The 17,092-nt window shown below is 50.8% G+C and overlaps 1 protein-coding gene across 3 annotated transcripts; it reads right to left on the bottom strand.

The window, feature by feature from the left end:
• Nucleotides 1-451: 451 nt before the first annotated feature.
• ITGB7 (integrin subunit beta 7) lies at nt 452-16,539 on the bottom strand. 3 transcript variants are annotated; one of them, XM_001141622.7, is made up of 16 exons: nt 16,330-16,539; nt 10,191-10,313; nt 9,366-9,569; nt 6,879-7,080; nt 6,622-6,792; nt 5,709-5,950; nt 5,171-5,329; nt 4,756-4,851; nt 4,504-4,593; nt 3,329-3,475; nt 2,837-3,030; nt 2,266-2,489; nt 1,817-2,036; nt 1,456-1,664; nt 988-1,148; nt 452-765 (listed from the first exon to the last, which is right to left on the bottom strand). In XM_001141622.7, the coding sequence occupies exons 3-16, from the start codon at nt 9,564-9,566 to the stop codon at nt 685-687; spliced, it is 2,397 nt and encodes a 798-aa protein (XP_001141622.1). In that variant the 5' UTR covers nt 9,567-9,569; nt 10,191-10,313; nt 16,330-16,539; the 3' UTR covers nt 452-684. The 3 variants fall into 3 exon arrangements, with proteins under 3 accessions (XP_001141622.1, XP_054520186.1, XP_009423608.1); XM_054664211.2 differs by having other exon boundaries at nt 10,237-10,313; nt 16,330-16,461; XM_009425333.5 differs by lacking the exon at nt 10,191-10,313 and having other exon boundaries at nt 16,330-16,438.
• Nucleotides 16,540-17,092: the final 553 nt, after the last annotated feature.

Genomic DNA, 17,092 nt, shown 5'->3' with positions numbered 1-17,092 from the left:
TCTCCTCTTTGGGGAAGCTTTTTCATACTGGTTTTAGTTGTTTTCCTTTTTTCTCCCTACATAATCACCCCACAACTTCCAGCACCCTATAAGCCATTTTAAAACCCCTTCTCCACAGAGGAACAAGCAAGTAGGAGCAAAAACAGGGCATCAGTTCTGAGCAAGATGAAAAAGCACACGCAGCAGGACGGAAGGAGGCTAGACACCAACAGATGCAGTGTCTCTGACCTGGGACCCCCCTGCATCCGCAGCACTTGAGAATTCATAGGCCCTTTCCAGACCTGGCTTCCTGGTCCCAGGGTGCACCCCGGGAGTTTCCTGCACATTCGCGCTTGGGCACCTCTCCCTGCCCTCAGGTGGCAAGAGGAGGATGGACAAGAGCTTTCCCGAGGCCCAGGCTATAAACAGTCTGCTTTGGCCTTGATGAGGTAAAGCAAAGTGACAGCTGTGGTCTGAGGTAAGACTTTATTGTATACTTGGGTGGGGTAGCCCAGATGGATGCAAGGTTGCAGGCATGGGAAGCAGCCCTCTTGGGTGTCATTCTGAAAATGAAGTAGGGTGGTGGCTGCACCTCGCCAGTGAATTAGTCCCCTACCAAGGTCTTACAGACCCACCCTTCCTCTCACCCTCCAGTTCCCACTGTCCTCCAAGGAGAAGAGCCTTGGGTAAGTGTCCCTCCCTCCTTCAGAGAGTGGGACTGTCTGCCTCTTGAAAGCGAGGATTGATGGTGGTCGTGATGGCACTTTTGTAGAGAGGATTACTGTCCTGGAGAAAGATGTTGCAGATTATAAGCAAAAATCCCAGGATTCCTCATCCCCTTTCTAGACCTAAGAGGCCAGCCTTGAGCCGAATCCTAGGAGCTGATGGAAGTTAGCAGAGGGGTTGGTTACATGTGCCAGGGGCTGGGGGAACCCAGTGGGAGGAATCAGGGCTGGTCTTGTGGTGGGGGAACAGCTAAAAAGGGGCCTAACCAGGAAGTCTCCTCACCTGCTTCCAGTTGAGTTGTTGCTGCTCCTTCTCAAAGCGACTGTATTCCCGGCGGTCATAGATTTCCACCGAGAGCCGGTAAGCCAGGACCAGCCCCAGCCCCACTGCCACGATGCCCCCTACGCAGCCCAGCACAATGGCCTGGGTGTGGTCTGCTCCCTCTGTGAACAAGAAACCAGACACACTTGGAGCTGGAGCATAGGGACAGATCATCAGTTGCTCACAGTGTGTCCAGCCTGTCCAACCCTGTCTGTCACTGAAAGCAAAGGGAACCCAGGGAGGTCCAAGGTTATCCTCACTGCCCAGGGCCTTAGCCTCGTCCACTTGCTCAATTGCCTCTGCCTTTGTCCTGGATTCACAGTTCTGCTTCAGCCGCCAGCCTGTTTCCCATTATCTTCACTCTGCATCCCCAGAGTTGAGACCCTGCCCATCAAACTTCCAGGGTTTGTGGCATCCCTGCCCACTTACTTTCTTGGGGTCTCACTCTGAGCACGACCGTGCCTCTGGCGTCATCCTCCACCAAGAAGAAGAACAGCTGGTTGTCCAGGGTCCTCTCTTTGCACCAGCCATCATCCAAGATAGGGGCCAAGGCCAGGGTCACATTGGTATGGGCACAAGCTGTACTGCAGTTGGTGGCCAGTGGGCCAGTCCCGAAGGCCCCACACTCTGCACAGTCCCTGTGTAGTAGATGCCAATAGGTTACCAGCTGGGCAGTTGTCACCCAATGCCCCTTGCCCAACTACAAGCAGGAAGGAGAGTAGGCAGATGGGAGTAGCTCAACAAGCCCCACTGTGCCCCTGCTCCCAAGATGCAAGACCTGAGGCCTCACCGGTGTCTCTCGCATGGTGTCTTGCAGCCTGGGCATTGGTCGCATAGAGCACCATAGTAGCCGTCCAAGCACTGGCAGCGGTTGCATTTGCAGCGTCCATGCCCACTGCAGAGCCCTCCCTCGGGACTGATGCAACTGTCCATGTCCCCACTGCATTCGCATGCTCTGCCCGTGCGGTTGGCATGACAGTGACATACTCCACATTGGCAGCGACCAAAGCCTGGGGTAGAGCCATGCAGAGGGTGACAACCATACTCCACACACACAGTTGGCCATCACGTGGCACGACAAGCCCACGCATCCAATATTTTTGAAGTATGCCAACCACACCCTCTAACCCATACACCAGAATGTTTTGATATTTGCCTTCCATGCCAGGAGATTCCCAGAGCCTAAGTGCCTTGGGAAGGCCTCTCAGACCCCGCCCTTCTCCCCAAGGCTCCAGGTACCTCCGCAGAGGATGCCCTCATGTCGCTCACAGCTGGCATCGTCACACTCGCACAGATGCCCAGAGCTCTGTCCACTGCAGCTGCAGCGTCCACATTGACAGTGACCCTTTCCACTGCACAGGGGCCCTGTGCCATTGGGAGCCCGGCACCCAGATTCCAGGTCTGGGGAGGACAGCTCTGCCACAGAGCACTCACAGAGCCGACCTAGGCGGCCAGGGGCACAGCTGGAAGGGGAAGGCAAAGGAGAGAAGTAGGTCAGAGGGTTTGATCACCCCTGAATTGTCTCTCCCAGGAACCTCTAAACCCAAGTTCTCAAAAGAGTTGGAGACAGACAAACAGCTGAAAGGATGTTGAGTATAGTGAAACACTGAGGGGTGAGAGAGTGGAGGGAGCCCCAGTCAGGGGGAGAGCCTGGACATATATGGGAAGCTTCAAGGGATGAAACTGAGTGGGGAGTCTAGGGATGTCGAGGAGACTCCTGTGGGGGGGGATGGAAAGCAGCGGAGGAATACGGGCCAAGGTTGGTTGGTTGTTGGGAGCCAGGTGGGTGAAGGGAAGAGGAGGCCCTCACCTGCATACACCACATTGTAGGTGTCCCTGGCCATCACTGCAGTGGGGAGCCTGGGGCTGGGTGTCACTGCAATTACAGTCACACAGCGTGTGCAACTCCACAATCAGCTCCTCTGAGAAGCCAAGGGCCCGGAGCCTCAGGAGATGGGGCTCTGGGAGGCAGTGGGTGGCTTGGAGAGAAACCCAGAAAGTCACCTGAGAAGAGGCAGGAATCAGGCCATGGTTATACACATGCACACACACACACACCCCAAACTCACCAATCATCCAGAACCTTACCCCTTAGTAAATGAAGGGATGGGGTCATATTAACACCCAACTCCTAGAAACATGCCTGAGGAAGCCACTCAGACTGCTCCAGGAAGGATGGATGGAGGACTACCTCAGGCTCTCATGTCACTCCCTGTACCTGCCACCCATCTTTTCCTGCCTGCTTAATTTCCCACTCCCACCTCCCCCTGCCCGCCTTCTGCCTGTGCTTGCTGGCTCTCACCGTCTGGTTGATTCGGACGTGGTTGCACTGTCCTCGATCCTCAGCCTTACCCTCCCTCTTCTCAGGACCCTCACACTGGGATTCGTAAGAAATGTGGACCCCAGGAGGGAGTGAAGAGTGTTCAAGGGTCACGGTGGAAGACAGGCTCTATGGGAAGAGAGCGAGTGGATAACCACGTGAAGGCAGAAAAGGACTCCACCCCCACCTTATGTCCCCTCCAGGTGTTCCCAATTCTGCCAGCACCCTGCCCTCTGCCACCTGGGGCTCCTTCCATTCTGCCCAGTCGAGGCATTTCTGGAGGGAGGACCCGTGAGAACCTTGCATAGAACATACAGGATCCAGAGGCCTCTAATACAGCATTTCAGTGCAGCTGCCAGCAAGGGCCACTGAGGGTCACAGGCTGGCCAGGTGCTGTAAATGTACAGAGACCATGTTTGTGAAGCCCCACATCAGGACACATAACCTGGGTGCATGCCAGGTCTAAAGGGCAGATTCATTACAGAGTTTATCTTGGGAAATTTGATACTGTCTCAGATTTTCTTGCCATAGGTTTAGGAGATGCTCCCTGTTATCAAGAAGCCTACAGTCTAGTTGCAGAGGTAAGACCTAAACCACTAAGAATTTTTATGGTTCCTTCTACCTGTAAAATTCTATGGTTCTTGTGAAGAATAGCTCTGAATTATTTATAAACTTAGTGAAAGCAGGCTCCAGATCTCACATTGTTTATGTACAGACTGACTGGGGACAAATGCCAGCCCTTCTGTTTGTTATCTTTGTGACCTTGGACAAGTCACTTAGCCTCCTTGTGTGGGTTTCCTCATCTGTAAAATAGGGATGATAACAGTTATGAAGCAAGGCTTTTGGCAGGGTTAAATGAAGTAGCAAACAGTATGTACACCTAGGATGGTGGGCGCATGAAATAAAAGCTCAGTGGTTGAAACTTTCCTTTCTTGCCCAGAGCAGAGCTCCATGCTGTCTGCATGTCAGATGTTTTAAGATTTATGAATGTAAGATTGAACAGTTAATGACAGCCACATGCAGACTATAGGTAGGAGCTGTGGAATGTTAGACCAAAAAGTGACCATTTCCTCTTAGTTCTGCCACCCCACCCAAGGGCCCCTTTCCACCTTTCCCTAGTGCCCACCCTCACCATCTCCCCTTCCCCGGCCCCTCACATTATAAGCATCCATGATGAGCTGTACCACGTTGCTGGAGTCCTCACTCAGCTCCCCAACTGCAGACTTAGGAATCAGCTTACTCAGCTCCTGAGTTTTGGGGAGTTAAGGGAAATGGTGGGTCACAGCTCTAGGAAAATGGGCTCCCGGAGGTCTGGAAGGAGGGCATATGGGGGATGGAGAATGTATCTTTGGGGGAATTGAGAAAGGTTGGGATGGGGCTGGGGGATCTGACATGTAGACAGCTCTCACCTGGTAGACAGGCAGTGCGGCACTGGTGACAGCAAAGATGGGCTGGATATTGGCTGCAGAGAGGGCCTGGGCTACCTGACCCACAGAAGGGTAGTCCTGGGGCAGGGAGCAGGGACAAGGTGAGCCCCACAGGTTTCCCCCACAACATGCAAGGTGCCCTCAGCCCAGGGAATCCAGGAACCAAGGTTCCACCAGCTGGAGGAGCCCTGGAGGCTTGCTATGGAATAGGAAGGAAGTAGGGAATGGGGTGACAAAGGTGTCCTGTCTCGGCAGCTGAAAGGAGGAACTGCTGGAGAAGATGGCAGGGTGTCTACAGGGTGGTTACTGGTGAGGACTGTAAGGCTGGGAGTGGGAGTCCTGGAAGGAAAGAGGTGTGGCTGAAATGGGGAGAGGCAGGGTGACAATAGGGACTCACAAACTCTGTGCTGCGACTGTAGAGGCCATTGCTGTCCAAGTGGCAGTGCCCATCACTGGGCATGAAAATGCCGCCCAACTTCCCGTCCCCAGCTGTATGGAATGTGTCATCTGAAGTGAACACCAGCAGCCGGGACACATTTCTCCAGCCAATCTGCTCCTGAGTTACAGTGGGGGTGGTAGGCTATGCACCTGGGCATGGCCCTTGAGCCACCCCAGCCAGCTCTGTGAGCCAAGAATGTGGCCAGCCTCACTCTGAGTCAGCTTGTCCATCCCCTTGCCTCCAGTACCTTGCTTCTCCCTGCTCTCTCCAGCCCCCTAAAGAAGGCTGCTGCTAGTGGAGGCTTACTTGTGAATTCGAAAAACATGCCTCCTCCTCAAGATATTTTACTCCAACCCACCAGGTAATTGTTAAATATACAAACTACAGCAACTATGGTATGAATGGCACCCCCTAGAACTGTGCACTACACAACCATAAGGGGCAGTCCTGTTCCCAAACAGACCTCCAGGCTCAGATCCCCGCCCCACCTCCTCACCTGGCAGAGTGCAGCCTGCAGAATGGCATCGAAGCCACCTTCAGGCGAGTCCAGATTGCCGGACACACTCTGGCGCCCCACCTCCCGCTCGAAGGCTTGTGCGTCCCCCGTCAGGGACAGCACATGGTGAAAGCTGAAGGGTGACTGGCAGCGCTCCAGCCGGGTGGGGCAGGGGTGGCGCAGCTTGGAGGGTACTGTGCTCACAAAGGGCAGCACTGTTTTGTCCACAAAGGAACCAAAACCTGGGAGAGGAGAGGAATGAAGGTTGTGCCAGAAGTCGCAGGGCAGCAACAGAGGACCCATGAGAGCACTCTATGGGAAGTGGGGTGGGGAGGACGGTGATGGGAGAGGGTGCACCTAGGGGGCAGGGACCTGGTAACTGGCAAGCAAAGCAGTGAGACCACTGGCTCAGGGAAGTGGCAGGTAGAAGACATTTAAGAGGAGGACACAACTTCCTGGGCAAATGGGAACTTCCAGAAGGCGGAAGAAGGCCCGGGTATAGGATATGGTAGCAGCATGAGGCAAAGGAAGGAAATTTGAATAGAGGAGAGTTGGCACAGAATGTGGAGCCAGGGACAGTGGCATCTAGGTCTTGTCCAGGGAGACTTGCATCAGGGCAGGTTCCAGGTTGGTAGGCCCAGGGCAGCTGTCCAGGCCCAGAGAGTGCCCGAGCAGTCTCTCCAGACGCTGGGTCTCAGGCCTGTAAAACGGATAGTCTCTTGAGTCCTCTCCAGCTCTGACCTAGAAGATGGGTGTCTAGGGAGAGATGCAGGAACGAACCTGTGGCCTGGCTAGGCCTGTCAACAACTGGGAGGGCAAGTTGGGGCCCTTGTGAGTCCAGGATGTTGGCAGAGGCTAGGGCAGTGGTTGAATAGGCAAGGGCTAACAGGGCGGGAGGCAGCGCTCGGCTCACCAATGCGCACAGAATGGGTGACTTCCTGCAGCCGGACCAGCAGAGCGTGCCCGAGCTGGCGCACGCGTTCCAGGTCGTCCTTCATGGAGTAGCTCAGGTCCATAAGGTAGTACAGGTCCACCGGGTATCCCTCAGCACGAAGGAAGCGGACCTGGAGCTGCTGGGGCTCCCCTAGCGGGTGGGTGGCGGGCGGGTCAGCAGAGCGCATTGGAACGCCAGCCTAGACCTCTGGGCTGGCCCCGCCTCCCCTAACTCACCAGGCCGCAGCGTGACCCGGACCCGCTGCGGCGCCAGCTGGGTGGCACCCTCTCCGCGGGCGCCCTGGCTGAGCGGCTGGTCCTGAAGCACCTCCTGCTGGCCGCGGGGCTCCTCCAGCTCCTCCAGCGGGCAGCCTCGAGCCAGCAGCTCCTCTCGTCGGGCGCAGCGCCGCGCCTCCGCCTCTCCCGACGCGGTGAAGTTCTGCTCAGCAAGAAAAGGCGCGTCGGGACCCGGTCCTGCATAGGCCCTGGGCCCCGCTCCCAAAAACACCCTGCAAACCCGGCCACCTCTAATGCCCCCACCTCCAGTCCACTCCTTGAGTCCCTGATTCCCTCCCCTCTTCCTCGCCACAGCTACCCTTGAACTCCGGTCTTTTTTGTTGTGTTGTTTTGTTTTTGAGACAGAGTCTCACTCTGTCACCCAGGCTGGAGTGCTGCGGTGCTATCTCCGCTCACTGCAACCTCCACCTCCCGGGTTCAAGTGATTCTCGTACCTCAGCCTCCTGGTAGCTGGGACTACAGGCGTGCGCCACCACGCCCAGGTTTTTTGTATTTTTAGTAGAGACGGGATTTCCCCATATAGGTCAGGCTGGTCTCAAACTTTTGACCTCAAGTGATCCGCCCACCTCAGCCTCCCAAAGTGCTGGGATTACAGACGTGAACCACCACGCCTTTTTTTTTCCTACTATAAAGACAGGGTCTTGCTTTTTTGCCCAGTCTTGTTTCGAACTCCTGGCCCCAAGAAATCCTCCTGCCCCAGCCTCCCAAAGTACTGGGATTACAGGCATGAACCGCCACCGGTGGAACTCTGGTCCTTTCTTCCTTGTCAGAGCCCCACTTCCTATAGCAGTCCCCCACCCCTCCCCTATCTCAACTCCCCCTTGCCCCAGCCACCTACCCCTCTCCTCCCCAATAGAGCCACAGACTTCCTGTTGAGATCTTAGAGACTTCACTACCACAAAAAAACAGGGGCCTTGCCTCCTAGGCCAACCTCCCCAGCAAGCTCACACCAAACTGGGAAGGTGGTCAGACTAAGACCCACAGCTCCTTGGAAAGGAAAGGATAAGAACAGAAGAGGAGGCGTCCTCCCCACCAATATGTCTGGTATCCCTGGGACTGGTTGGGAAGCCACAGGGGAAGGAAATGGTTAGAGCGGCTTCTCAGCTGGCCCTAGGTGTCAGGGGACTGGAGAAGCCAGACACAGACCTGACCATCTCAAGAGCGCCAGCTCCCCAGCTCCAGCCTGGCACCTCTGCCTCTCTGCCTTGTGCAGACTCAGTATCTACCCTTCTTGTCCAGTCAGATTCACTGTGTGCCTTTCTCCTGGGTCCCTGTGTGCCTTTCTCCTGGGTCCTCTAAGCATCTGTAGCTCTGCTTCCATGTGAATTTGCCCCCATCTCTTATCTGGGCTCCCACACTGATCTAACCCTCCATCTTACCCTGAGAGAGGCAGACCTGCCCCCATCCCAGCTTGGGCACCCCTCCTGCTCTGCTGCTCCATGAGCTCTGTCTCTTTAAAGCATAAACAAACAACAGCTTTGTTTGAAGAGCCGGGGAGACACCTGCTCCCTAGCATCCTTCTTGGCCACTTAGGTAGCTCAAGCCTTTCCAATCCCCCTCAAGCCCATATGCTTCCACCCCTTCCCTTTCTACCTGTCCAATCATAGGCTACTACACACCCAGGAACAGAATGCCTCCACCCAAAACACAGACTTAGAAATCTAACCACACACTTGCTGCTATGGACTGAACTCTGCACCCCTACCCCACCCCACCCCCACCCCATCCTCTGTTGAAGCCCTAACCCTCCATGTGATGATATTTGGAGATGGAGCCTTTGGGAGGTACCTAGGCTTAGATGAGGGCCTAAGGGTGGAACCCTCATGATGGAATTAGTGCGCTTACAAGAAGAGAGGCAGTTCCCACCCCCATCCCCCAACCCCATCCCCACTATGTGAGGACACAGCGAGAAGGTAGCCAGTCTGCAAGCCAGGAAGAGAGCCCTAACTGAGGAACCAAATCAGCCAGCACTTTGATCTTGGACTTCCCAGCCTCCAACATTAGGAGAAATGAATTCCTGTTGCTTCAACCACCCAGCCTATGGTATTTTGTTATGGCAGCCCGCACTGGGTAGTACCTTTCTCCCATGTTTACATACACAACAGCTCCCTCTACCTATACACAAGCATGAATTCCCACAAGCACATATTTTCTCCCAATTCATGGTCACAAATTCTCTCCATATATACACAAGCAAATGGATACAGACATAATCCTAAGTGCACAGGAAACTTGCATGCATGTGTATGCACACACGTATATCCACACACAGGTGTCCTATGTGCACAAACTCAGTCACACATGAGACTGTGGAGTGTTCCTAGAAAATCATACATGTGCCCACACAATCACATACATATATCCAGGCTGCACATACATATACACATACACATACACATGGTTCAAAGACCATAGGCCCATCTTTACCAGTTGCTTGCACCATGCACAGCTGGGGTGTGAGAGGATGCACTTCTGGCAGGAGGGGGCTGGCTGGCAGGACCCCAGCATGGACAGGTGAGGATTCCGCCATTCTGTGGCATCCCCTGTGGATGGGATCTTGGCGTCCAATTCACTCTCACCTCTGCTCAGGACCAGCAGCAAAACAAAGACCATTGGCAAAGCCACCATGCCCTGTAATAGGATATAAAGGGGGACATGTGGGTCCTCAGGGAGGACCCTCAAGCTCTCAGTCCTCTAAACTTAGCTTGTGGTTATCACTCTCAAAACTCTGCCCCAACACTTTATCTCCCCTCATAGTTTCACTTCCCCTGTGGATTCAGCAGTTTCTTCAAAATGATGGGAAGGAGCAGGTATCACGCAAAGGTAGGGGCCTCCGGACGTGGTGGCTCATGCCTGTTATCTCAGCACTTTAGGAAGCCAAGGTGGGTGGATCACCTGAGCTCAGGAATTCGAAACCAGCCTGGTCAACATGGCGAAACCCCATCTCTACTAAAAATACAAAAATTAGTCAGGCATGGTGGCGTGCACCTGTAATCCCAGTTACTCAGGAAGCTGAGGCAAGAGAATTGCTTGAACCGGGGAGGCGGAGGTTGTAGTGAGCCGAGATCACACCACTGCACACCAGCCTGGGTGACAGAGCAAGAATCTGTCTAAAAAAAAAAATAGGGGCCTCAGAGAAGATCTGTCCTTCCTGTGTGCAGACTTCATGTGGCCAAGGTGGGCAAAATGGCCTACTAAAGGATATGGGGACTGGGCCTGAAAGCACTAAAGTCTGCACCCAGTTCTATTTACCGAGATCCCAAGCCGTAGTGGTAGAAGAGCCAAACAGGAAACAGACCAGATTCTGGTGCTGCTGCAGTCACTCACTAGCTGTGGGGCAAGTCAGACTTTCTCTCTGGGCTTTAGTTTCCACATCTGCAAAGTGGAGAAGTTGAATAAATAGTCTGACATACTTGGCGGCTTTTACAATCTTGGATTCTAAATAAGAGAAGAGGGTCAGTGACTGGGAATTAAAGAAAAGAAAGCTGGAGCAGATGAGGGAGTGTGTGAAACAGTCAAGGAAGAATAGTTCTGCTTGGTTGACATGGTAGCAAGAGGAATGAAGATTAGACCACAAGAACTCTCTGCAGGTCTGGGATAAGGGGAGAAAGGCCAGTGTTGGCAAAAAAAATTTCTACTTTCTGTACTTTGCACAAAGATAATCTAGATTGAAGAAAGAGCCTGGAGACAGGGTAATACCTTGAGTGACCTTCAGGAAAGCCAAGCAAATTCCTGATTTTAAAAAAACATATTAATTTTTAAAAATGAGCAGGTAATTCATTTACCACGCTTCATAAGTCAAAAAGTTAAATCCCATTGGCCCTTTTTTTTTTTTGCAGAAATGGAAAAGCTGATCCTAAAATTTATATGGAATTGCTCGGAACCCCAAATAGCCAAAATAATCTTGTAAAAAAGATACTGCAAAGCTACAGTGATCAAGACAGCATTGGCTGGTTGCAGTGGCTCATGCGTGTAATCCCAGTGCTGGTGGGAAGACAGCTTGAACCCAGTAGTTTGAGGCTGCAGTGAGCTATGATCGTGTCACTGTACTTTGCCCTGGGCAACAGAGTGAAACCCTGTCTCTTAAAAAGAAAAAAAGAAGACAGTGTGGTACTGGCATAAGGATACACATATATTATACATCAGTGGAATAGAATTGAAAGAGTCCAGAAATAAACTATGCTTCTGTGGCCAATTGATTTCCAACAAGGGTGCCAAACCATTCAATGAGAAAAACTGTCTTCAAAAAATGGGGCTGGGGCTGGGCACAGTGGCTCATGCCTGTAATCCCAGCACTTTGGGAGGCCGAGGCAGGTGGATCACTTGAGGTCAGGAGTTCGAGACCAGCCTGGACAACATGGTGAAACCCCGTCTCTACTAAAAATACAAAAACTAGCTGGGTGTGGTGGTGGGCGCCTGTAATCCCAGCTACTCAGGAGGCTGAGGCAGGAGAATCACATGATCCCAGGAGGCAGAGGTTGCAGTGAGCTGCAATTGTGCCACTGCACTGCAGCCTGGACAACAGAATGAAACTGTCTTTTTTGTTTTGTTTTGTTTTTTTGAGATGGAGTCTTGCTCAGGCTGGAGTGCAGTGGCGCCATCTCAGCTCACTGCAACCTCTGCCTCCCAGGTTCAAGCAATTCTCTGGCCTCAGGCGCCCAAGTATCTGGGACTACAGGCATGCGCCACCACACCCGACTAGTTTTTGTATTTTTAGTAGAGAGAGGGTTTTACCACATTGGCCGGGCTGGTCTCAAACTCCTGACCTCAAGTGATCCACACGCCTCAGGCTCCCAAAGTGCTGTGATTACAGGCATGAGCTGGGATTACATGCCCAGCTGAAACTCCATCTTTAAAAAAAGGCCAGGTACCGTGGCTCATGCCTGTAATCCCAACACTTTGGGAGGCTGAGACAGGCAGATCACAAGGTCAGGAGTTCAAGACCAGCCTGGCTAACATAGTGAAACCCCGTCTCTACTAAAAATACAAAAATTAGCCGGGTGTAGTGGCACATGCCACCACTTTTTCTCAAAAAATAAAAGGTGCTTTCAACATGCAAAAGAATGAAGTTGGACCCCCTCCCCACCTCACACCATATACAAAGGTTAACTGAAAAGAGATCAAAGCCCTAAATATAACTACTAAAACTATAAATTCTTAGAAGAAAGTATATAGGTAAATCTTCATAATCTTGGACTTGGTAATGGATTCTTAGCTGTAATACCAAAAGCACAAACAACAAAAGGAAAAACAGATACATTGGACTTCATCAAAAATTTAAACTTTTGTGCATCAAAGACAATGTCAAGAGAGTGAAGACAACCCACAGAATGGGAGAAAATATTTGCAGATTATATATCAGATGAGTATCCTTAATATATAACGAACTCTTACAATTCAACAACAAAAAGACAACCCAACTTTCAAAATGAGCAAAAGACTTAAAAAGACATTTCTTCAAAGAAGATAGACAAATAGGCACCCAGCATATGAAAAGATGCTCAACACTATTAATCATTAGGAAAATGCAAATGAAACCCACAATGATCTGGGTGTGGTGGCTCACACCTGTAATCCCAGCACTTTGGGAGGCTGAGGTGGGTGGATCACTTGAGGTCAGGAGTTCAAGACCGGCCTGGGCAACATGGTGAAACCCCATCTTTACTAAAAATACAAAACTTAACTGGGCATGGTGGTACATGCCTGTAGCTCCAGCTACTCGGGAAACTGAGGCACAAGAATCGCTTGAACCCGGGAGGCAGAGGCTTCAGTGAGCCAAGATCGGGCCACTGCACTCCAGCCTAGGCGACAGAGCGAGACCCTGTCTCAAAAAAAAAAAAAAAAAGAAAGAAAGAAAGAAAAGAAAAGAAGAAGAAAAAAAAGAAAACCACAATGAGATACCACTTCACTTCTACTAGAATGACTATCAAAAAATGAAAAACAATGAGTGTTGATGAGAACATGGAGAAATTTGGATCTTTATACATTACCGTGTAAGGAATGTAAAATGGTACAATCTCTGTGGAAAACAATTTGGTTCCTCAATAAATTGAGCATAGGATTATCCTATAACCTGGCAATTTCACTCTTAGGTATATACTCAGAAGAATTGAAAACAGGTGTTCAAACAAAAACTGGTACGGAAATGTTCACAGCAGCACTACTCACAATAGCTAAAAGGTGGAAAGAACCCCGATGTCCATCAACTGATGAATGGATAAAGAAAAGGTGGTATATCCATACAGCAGAACGTTATTTGGCCATAAAAAGCAATGAAATGGGTCTGGGCACAGTGGCTCACGACTGTAATCCCAGCACTTTGGGAGGCCGAGGCGGGTGGATCACTTGAGATCAGGAGTTCAAAACCAGCCATACCAACATGGTGAAACCCCATATCTACTAAAAATACAAAAATTAGCCAGGCATGGTGGTGGTCTCCTGTAACCCTAGCTACTTGGGAGGCTGAGGCAGGAAAATCGCTTGAACCCAGGAGGCGGAGGTTGCAGTGAGCCGAGATTGTGCCATTTCATTCCAGCCTGGGCAACAAGAGCAAAACTCGGTCTCAAAAAAAAAAAAAAAAAATGAAGTACTGATACATACATGCTACAACGTGGATGAACCTTGAAAACATGCTCAGTGAACAAAACCATTCATGAAAGGTCACATATTGTATGATTCCACATATGGAACATATCCAAACTAGAAAAATCCACAGAGACAGAAGGTAGATTAGTGGTTACCAGAGCTTGGGGGAAGGGGAAGTGGGGAATGACTGCTTAATGGGCAGTTTCATTTTAGGGTGATGAATAAGTTCTGGAATTAGTGAATGTACTTAATGCCACTGAATTGTACACTTAAAAGGGGTAAAAATGATAAATGTTTGTGTATCTTACCATTTTAAAAATCAAAAAGTTAAATAAGATGATGAGAAATCTCCTACTCCATATGCCATACCCAGTTCCCACACCTACCCTAAATAAATATCATTTACTACTATCTTTGTTTCTTTTTTCTTTACCTTTTTTTTTTTTTTTTTTTTTGGCAGAGTCCCACTCTGTCGACCAGGCTGGAATGTAGTGGCGTGATGTACAACCTCTGCCTCCTGGGTTCAAGTGAGTCGTGTGCCTCAGCCTCCTGAGTAGCTGGGATTACAGGTGTGAGCCACTACACCCAGCTAATTTTTGTGTTTTTAGTAGAGACAGAGTTTCACCATGTTGGCCAGGCTGGTCTCGAACCCCTGACTTCAAGTGATCCACCCACCTCGGCCTCCCAAAGTGCTGGAATTACAGGCATGAGCCACTGTGCCTGGCCTTAAATTGTTTCTAGTTCCCTATGACAAATAATGCTGAAATGAAAAGTAATGTATTTATTTATTTATTTATTCATTTGAGAGATAGGGTCTTGCTCTGTCACCCGGCTGTAGTGTACTGGCACAATCATGGCTCACTGCTGCCTTGACCTTGCCGGCTCAATTGATCCTTCCACCTCAGCCTCCCAAGTAGCTGGTACTACAGGCGCATGCTACCATGCCTGGCTAATTATTTTTGTATTATTTTGCAGAGATGGGGTTTCCCCATGTTGCCCAGGCTGGTCTAGAACTCCTGAGCTCAAGCGACCCACCTGCCTCAGCCTCCCAAATTGCCGTGATTACAGGCGTGAGCCATCACCCCCAGCCAAATATCATGTATTTATCATTTCACACGTCTGCAACTGAATCTGTAGGATAAATCCCTAGCAGAGGACGTGCAGGATAACTAGATAGGTATCATTTTGTAATACTGGTGTGTATTTCATCTACATTCTCATGCTAAGAAATATATATATATATTGGTGGGTATTGCCAACATAAACTCTTCAGGACTTGTACTGGTCCACATTCCCATCAGCAATGTATGAGAAAGGCCAACTAACTCCTTGTCATAAACCATTTGCATCTTCTTCAGCCTGGGCCCAGAGTCAGGTCCAGATACTCTGCACAGAGTGTGGGAAAGGGGTGGGGTGTTGAGTCCTTGAATGTCCTGGTCCTGCTGCCCACCACCTGTGACCTCAGGCGCCATATATAACGGAGCCTCCACCCCTTGGGGAGAGGCCGGTCCCAGCTCAGCCTCAGCGTAACCTCAGCCCTGCTTGCTCTGCATGCCTGTGGTCAGGGAGGCTGGAGATGCTGCAACCCAAAGCTGGGTTTTGACTCATCTCTCTCAAGTGGAGCCCTGGCTGCCGCATAGGTTTTTCAGAGACCTTAGGCCCACTCATCTCCCCTTAAAGGGGGCCCTGGGACTTCCTGGACAGCCCTTTCCTACCTTTCTTTCCAATTATCCTCTCTTCTCCCCTCCTTGAGAATACATGTTCTGCCACCTATTTCTCTGTCTGCTTCTCTGTCTCTCTCTGGCTCTTTTCATTTCAAAACTTCTATTGCATCTCTCTGCTGCTTTTCTCTGCTCCACTTCTTCATAGGGCTATTTTACTTCCTTTTCCCCTCTGTTCCTAACTATAGAATGGCTGAATCTACTACTCCATCCCACTCTTTTTACAAATGGAAACCTAAATTCCATGAGGCCAGGGTCACCCAGTGAACTAGGGGCAGGGCAGGACAGGGCAGGGCCAGGCCTCTGCTGTGCTTTCTCCTTTCCTCCCTCCAACCCAGGCACTATCTCCATCAAAAGTTGTGTTCTCTCCCCACTAGCCCTGATGGGCTCTGCCTAATCCCATTTCTCTTTCCTTAGGGGTATTCTGCAGTCTTCCCTTCTCTCTCTGGGACCAAGTGGTTATTTCCATTTTTCTGGACTCCATTCTGACTCCAATACACACCCTGTGATCCCCCTCAGCAGCTGAGAAACAGAGCCTCTTCCAAACCCATCCCTACCTCCCAAATCAAGCAGAACCCTCTGCTGCCCACTGGGAGTCAAGAGGAGGGGATGGAACTGAGCTGCTGGGCCTCAGTGTCCCGGGACAGTGGAGTCTGTGACCAAGGTGCTGATTAGGAAGAAGTCTGAGCTGAAGGCAGAGCATTAGGGATAGCAGCTGGGGGTAATGTTGGAAGAACCCTCCCTCAGTATAATCGGTATACCTGCCCTACTTCGGTATAGTCCTTGGCACATGGCAGGCACTCAAATGACAGCACTCATATACATCCCTGCCTCCAGACCCACTCATGGGAAACTGATGCAGGAGAGATTGGGCTTTTGGAGAGGTGGGGGTGGGGGTACTGTGAAACTGGAGGAGGGAACCAGGTCAGGGGATCTTAGGAATGCAGAAAGGAGTTCAGAGCCTTTCTCAAGTCTGGACAGGACCCTCGGTATCCAGGTCAGAGCCCTCTTCCCAAGAGGTTGGGACCAGGTGGGCCAGGGCTTGTAAGGAGAGGAGGCAGAAGGGCTGGTGCCCTGGTACTCACAGGTGCGTGCAGAGCAGTCCTTCCTCTGGCGGCAGCAGCAGCCTTTGTGTACTGATCTGGGAGACGGCAGAGGAGGAAGTGACACTCCCCAGGGTGGGGAAGATTTGGGGTTGGTGGGGGTGACTGATCTAGAAGGTGGAGCAGATAGGGGTGGGGCTGAGCCAAGGGAGTGGACAATACAGAGATCTGGAAGAAAGAAGCCCATTTATTGAACCCCTGTCATGTGTTGAACGTAACATATTACAATTAACCCTCACAACAATCTCATAAGATAGGGGTTAATATTCCCCCAAGCCCCAATTTTATAGATGCAGAGATTGAGGCTTGGAAGCAGGAAATAAAGAATTTTGCCCAAGGTCCCACAGCTAGTAAGTAGCTAGTCTAGGATTTAAAAAAAAAAAAAGAAAAAATTTTTATTTTAAATTTTTATTATTTTATTTTTTAAATTTTAATTTAATTTAATTTAACTTTTGAGACAGGGTCTTGCTCTGTTTCCCAGGCACAATCTCAGCTCACTGTCCCATGGCACAATCTCAGCTCACTGCAAACTCCGCCTCCCAGGTTCAAGCGATTCTCCTGCCTCAGCCTCCCGAGTAGCTGGGATTACAGGGGTGCACTACCATGCCCAGCAACGTTTTATATTCTTAATAGAGACGGGGTTTCACCATGTTGGCCAGGCTGGTCTCAAACTCTTGACCTCAATTGATCTGCCCACCTCGGCCTCCCAAAGTGCTGGGATTACAGGTGTGGGCCACCATGCCCA

Source organism: Pan troglodytes, chromosome 10 (assembly GCF_028858775.2).
Source record: "Pan troglodytes isolate AG18354 chromosome 10, NHGRI_mPanTro3-v2.0_pri, whole genome shotgun sequence".
Taxonomy (NCBI): Eukaryota; Metazoa; Chordata; class Mammalia; order Primates; family Hominidae; genus Pan; species Pan troglodytes.
The sequence above is the reverse complement of the archived record's forward strand: the minus strand, read 5'-3'. Positions and strand labels throughout refer to the sequence as shown.

Excerpts from the sequence above, each read along its gene's own strand:
- ITGB7 (XM_001141622.7), bottom strand. The coding sequence starts at position 9,566 with ATGGTGGCTTTGCCAATGGTCTTTGTTTTGCTGCTGGTCCTGAGCAGA. Across the intron at positions 5,951-6,621 it reads CACCCATTCTGTGCGCATTG|GTTTTGGTTCCTTTGTGGAC; the intron begins GTGAGCCGAGCG and ends CTCCTCTCCCAG. Across the intron at positions 3,476-4,503 it reads TCATCATGGATGCTTATAAT|AGCCTGTCTTCCACCGTGAC; the intron begins GTGAGGGGCCGG and ends CTCTTCCCATAG.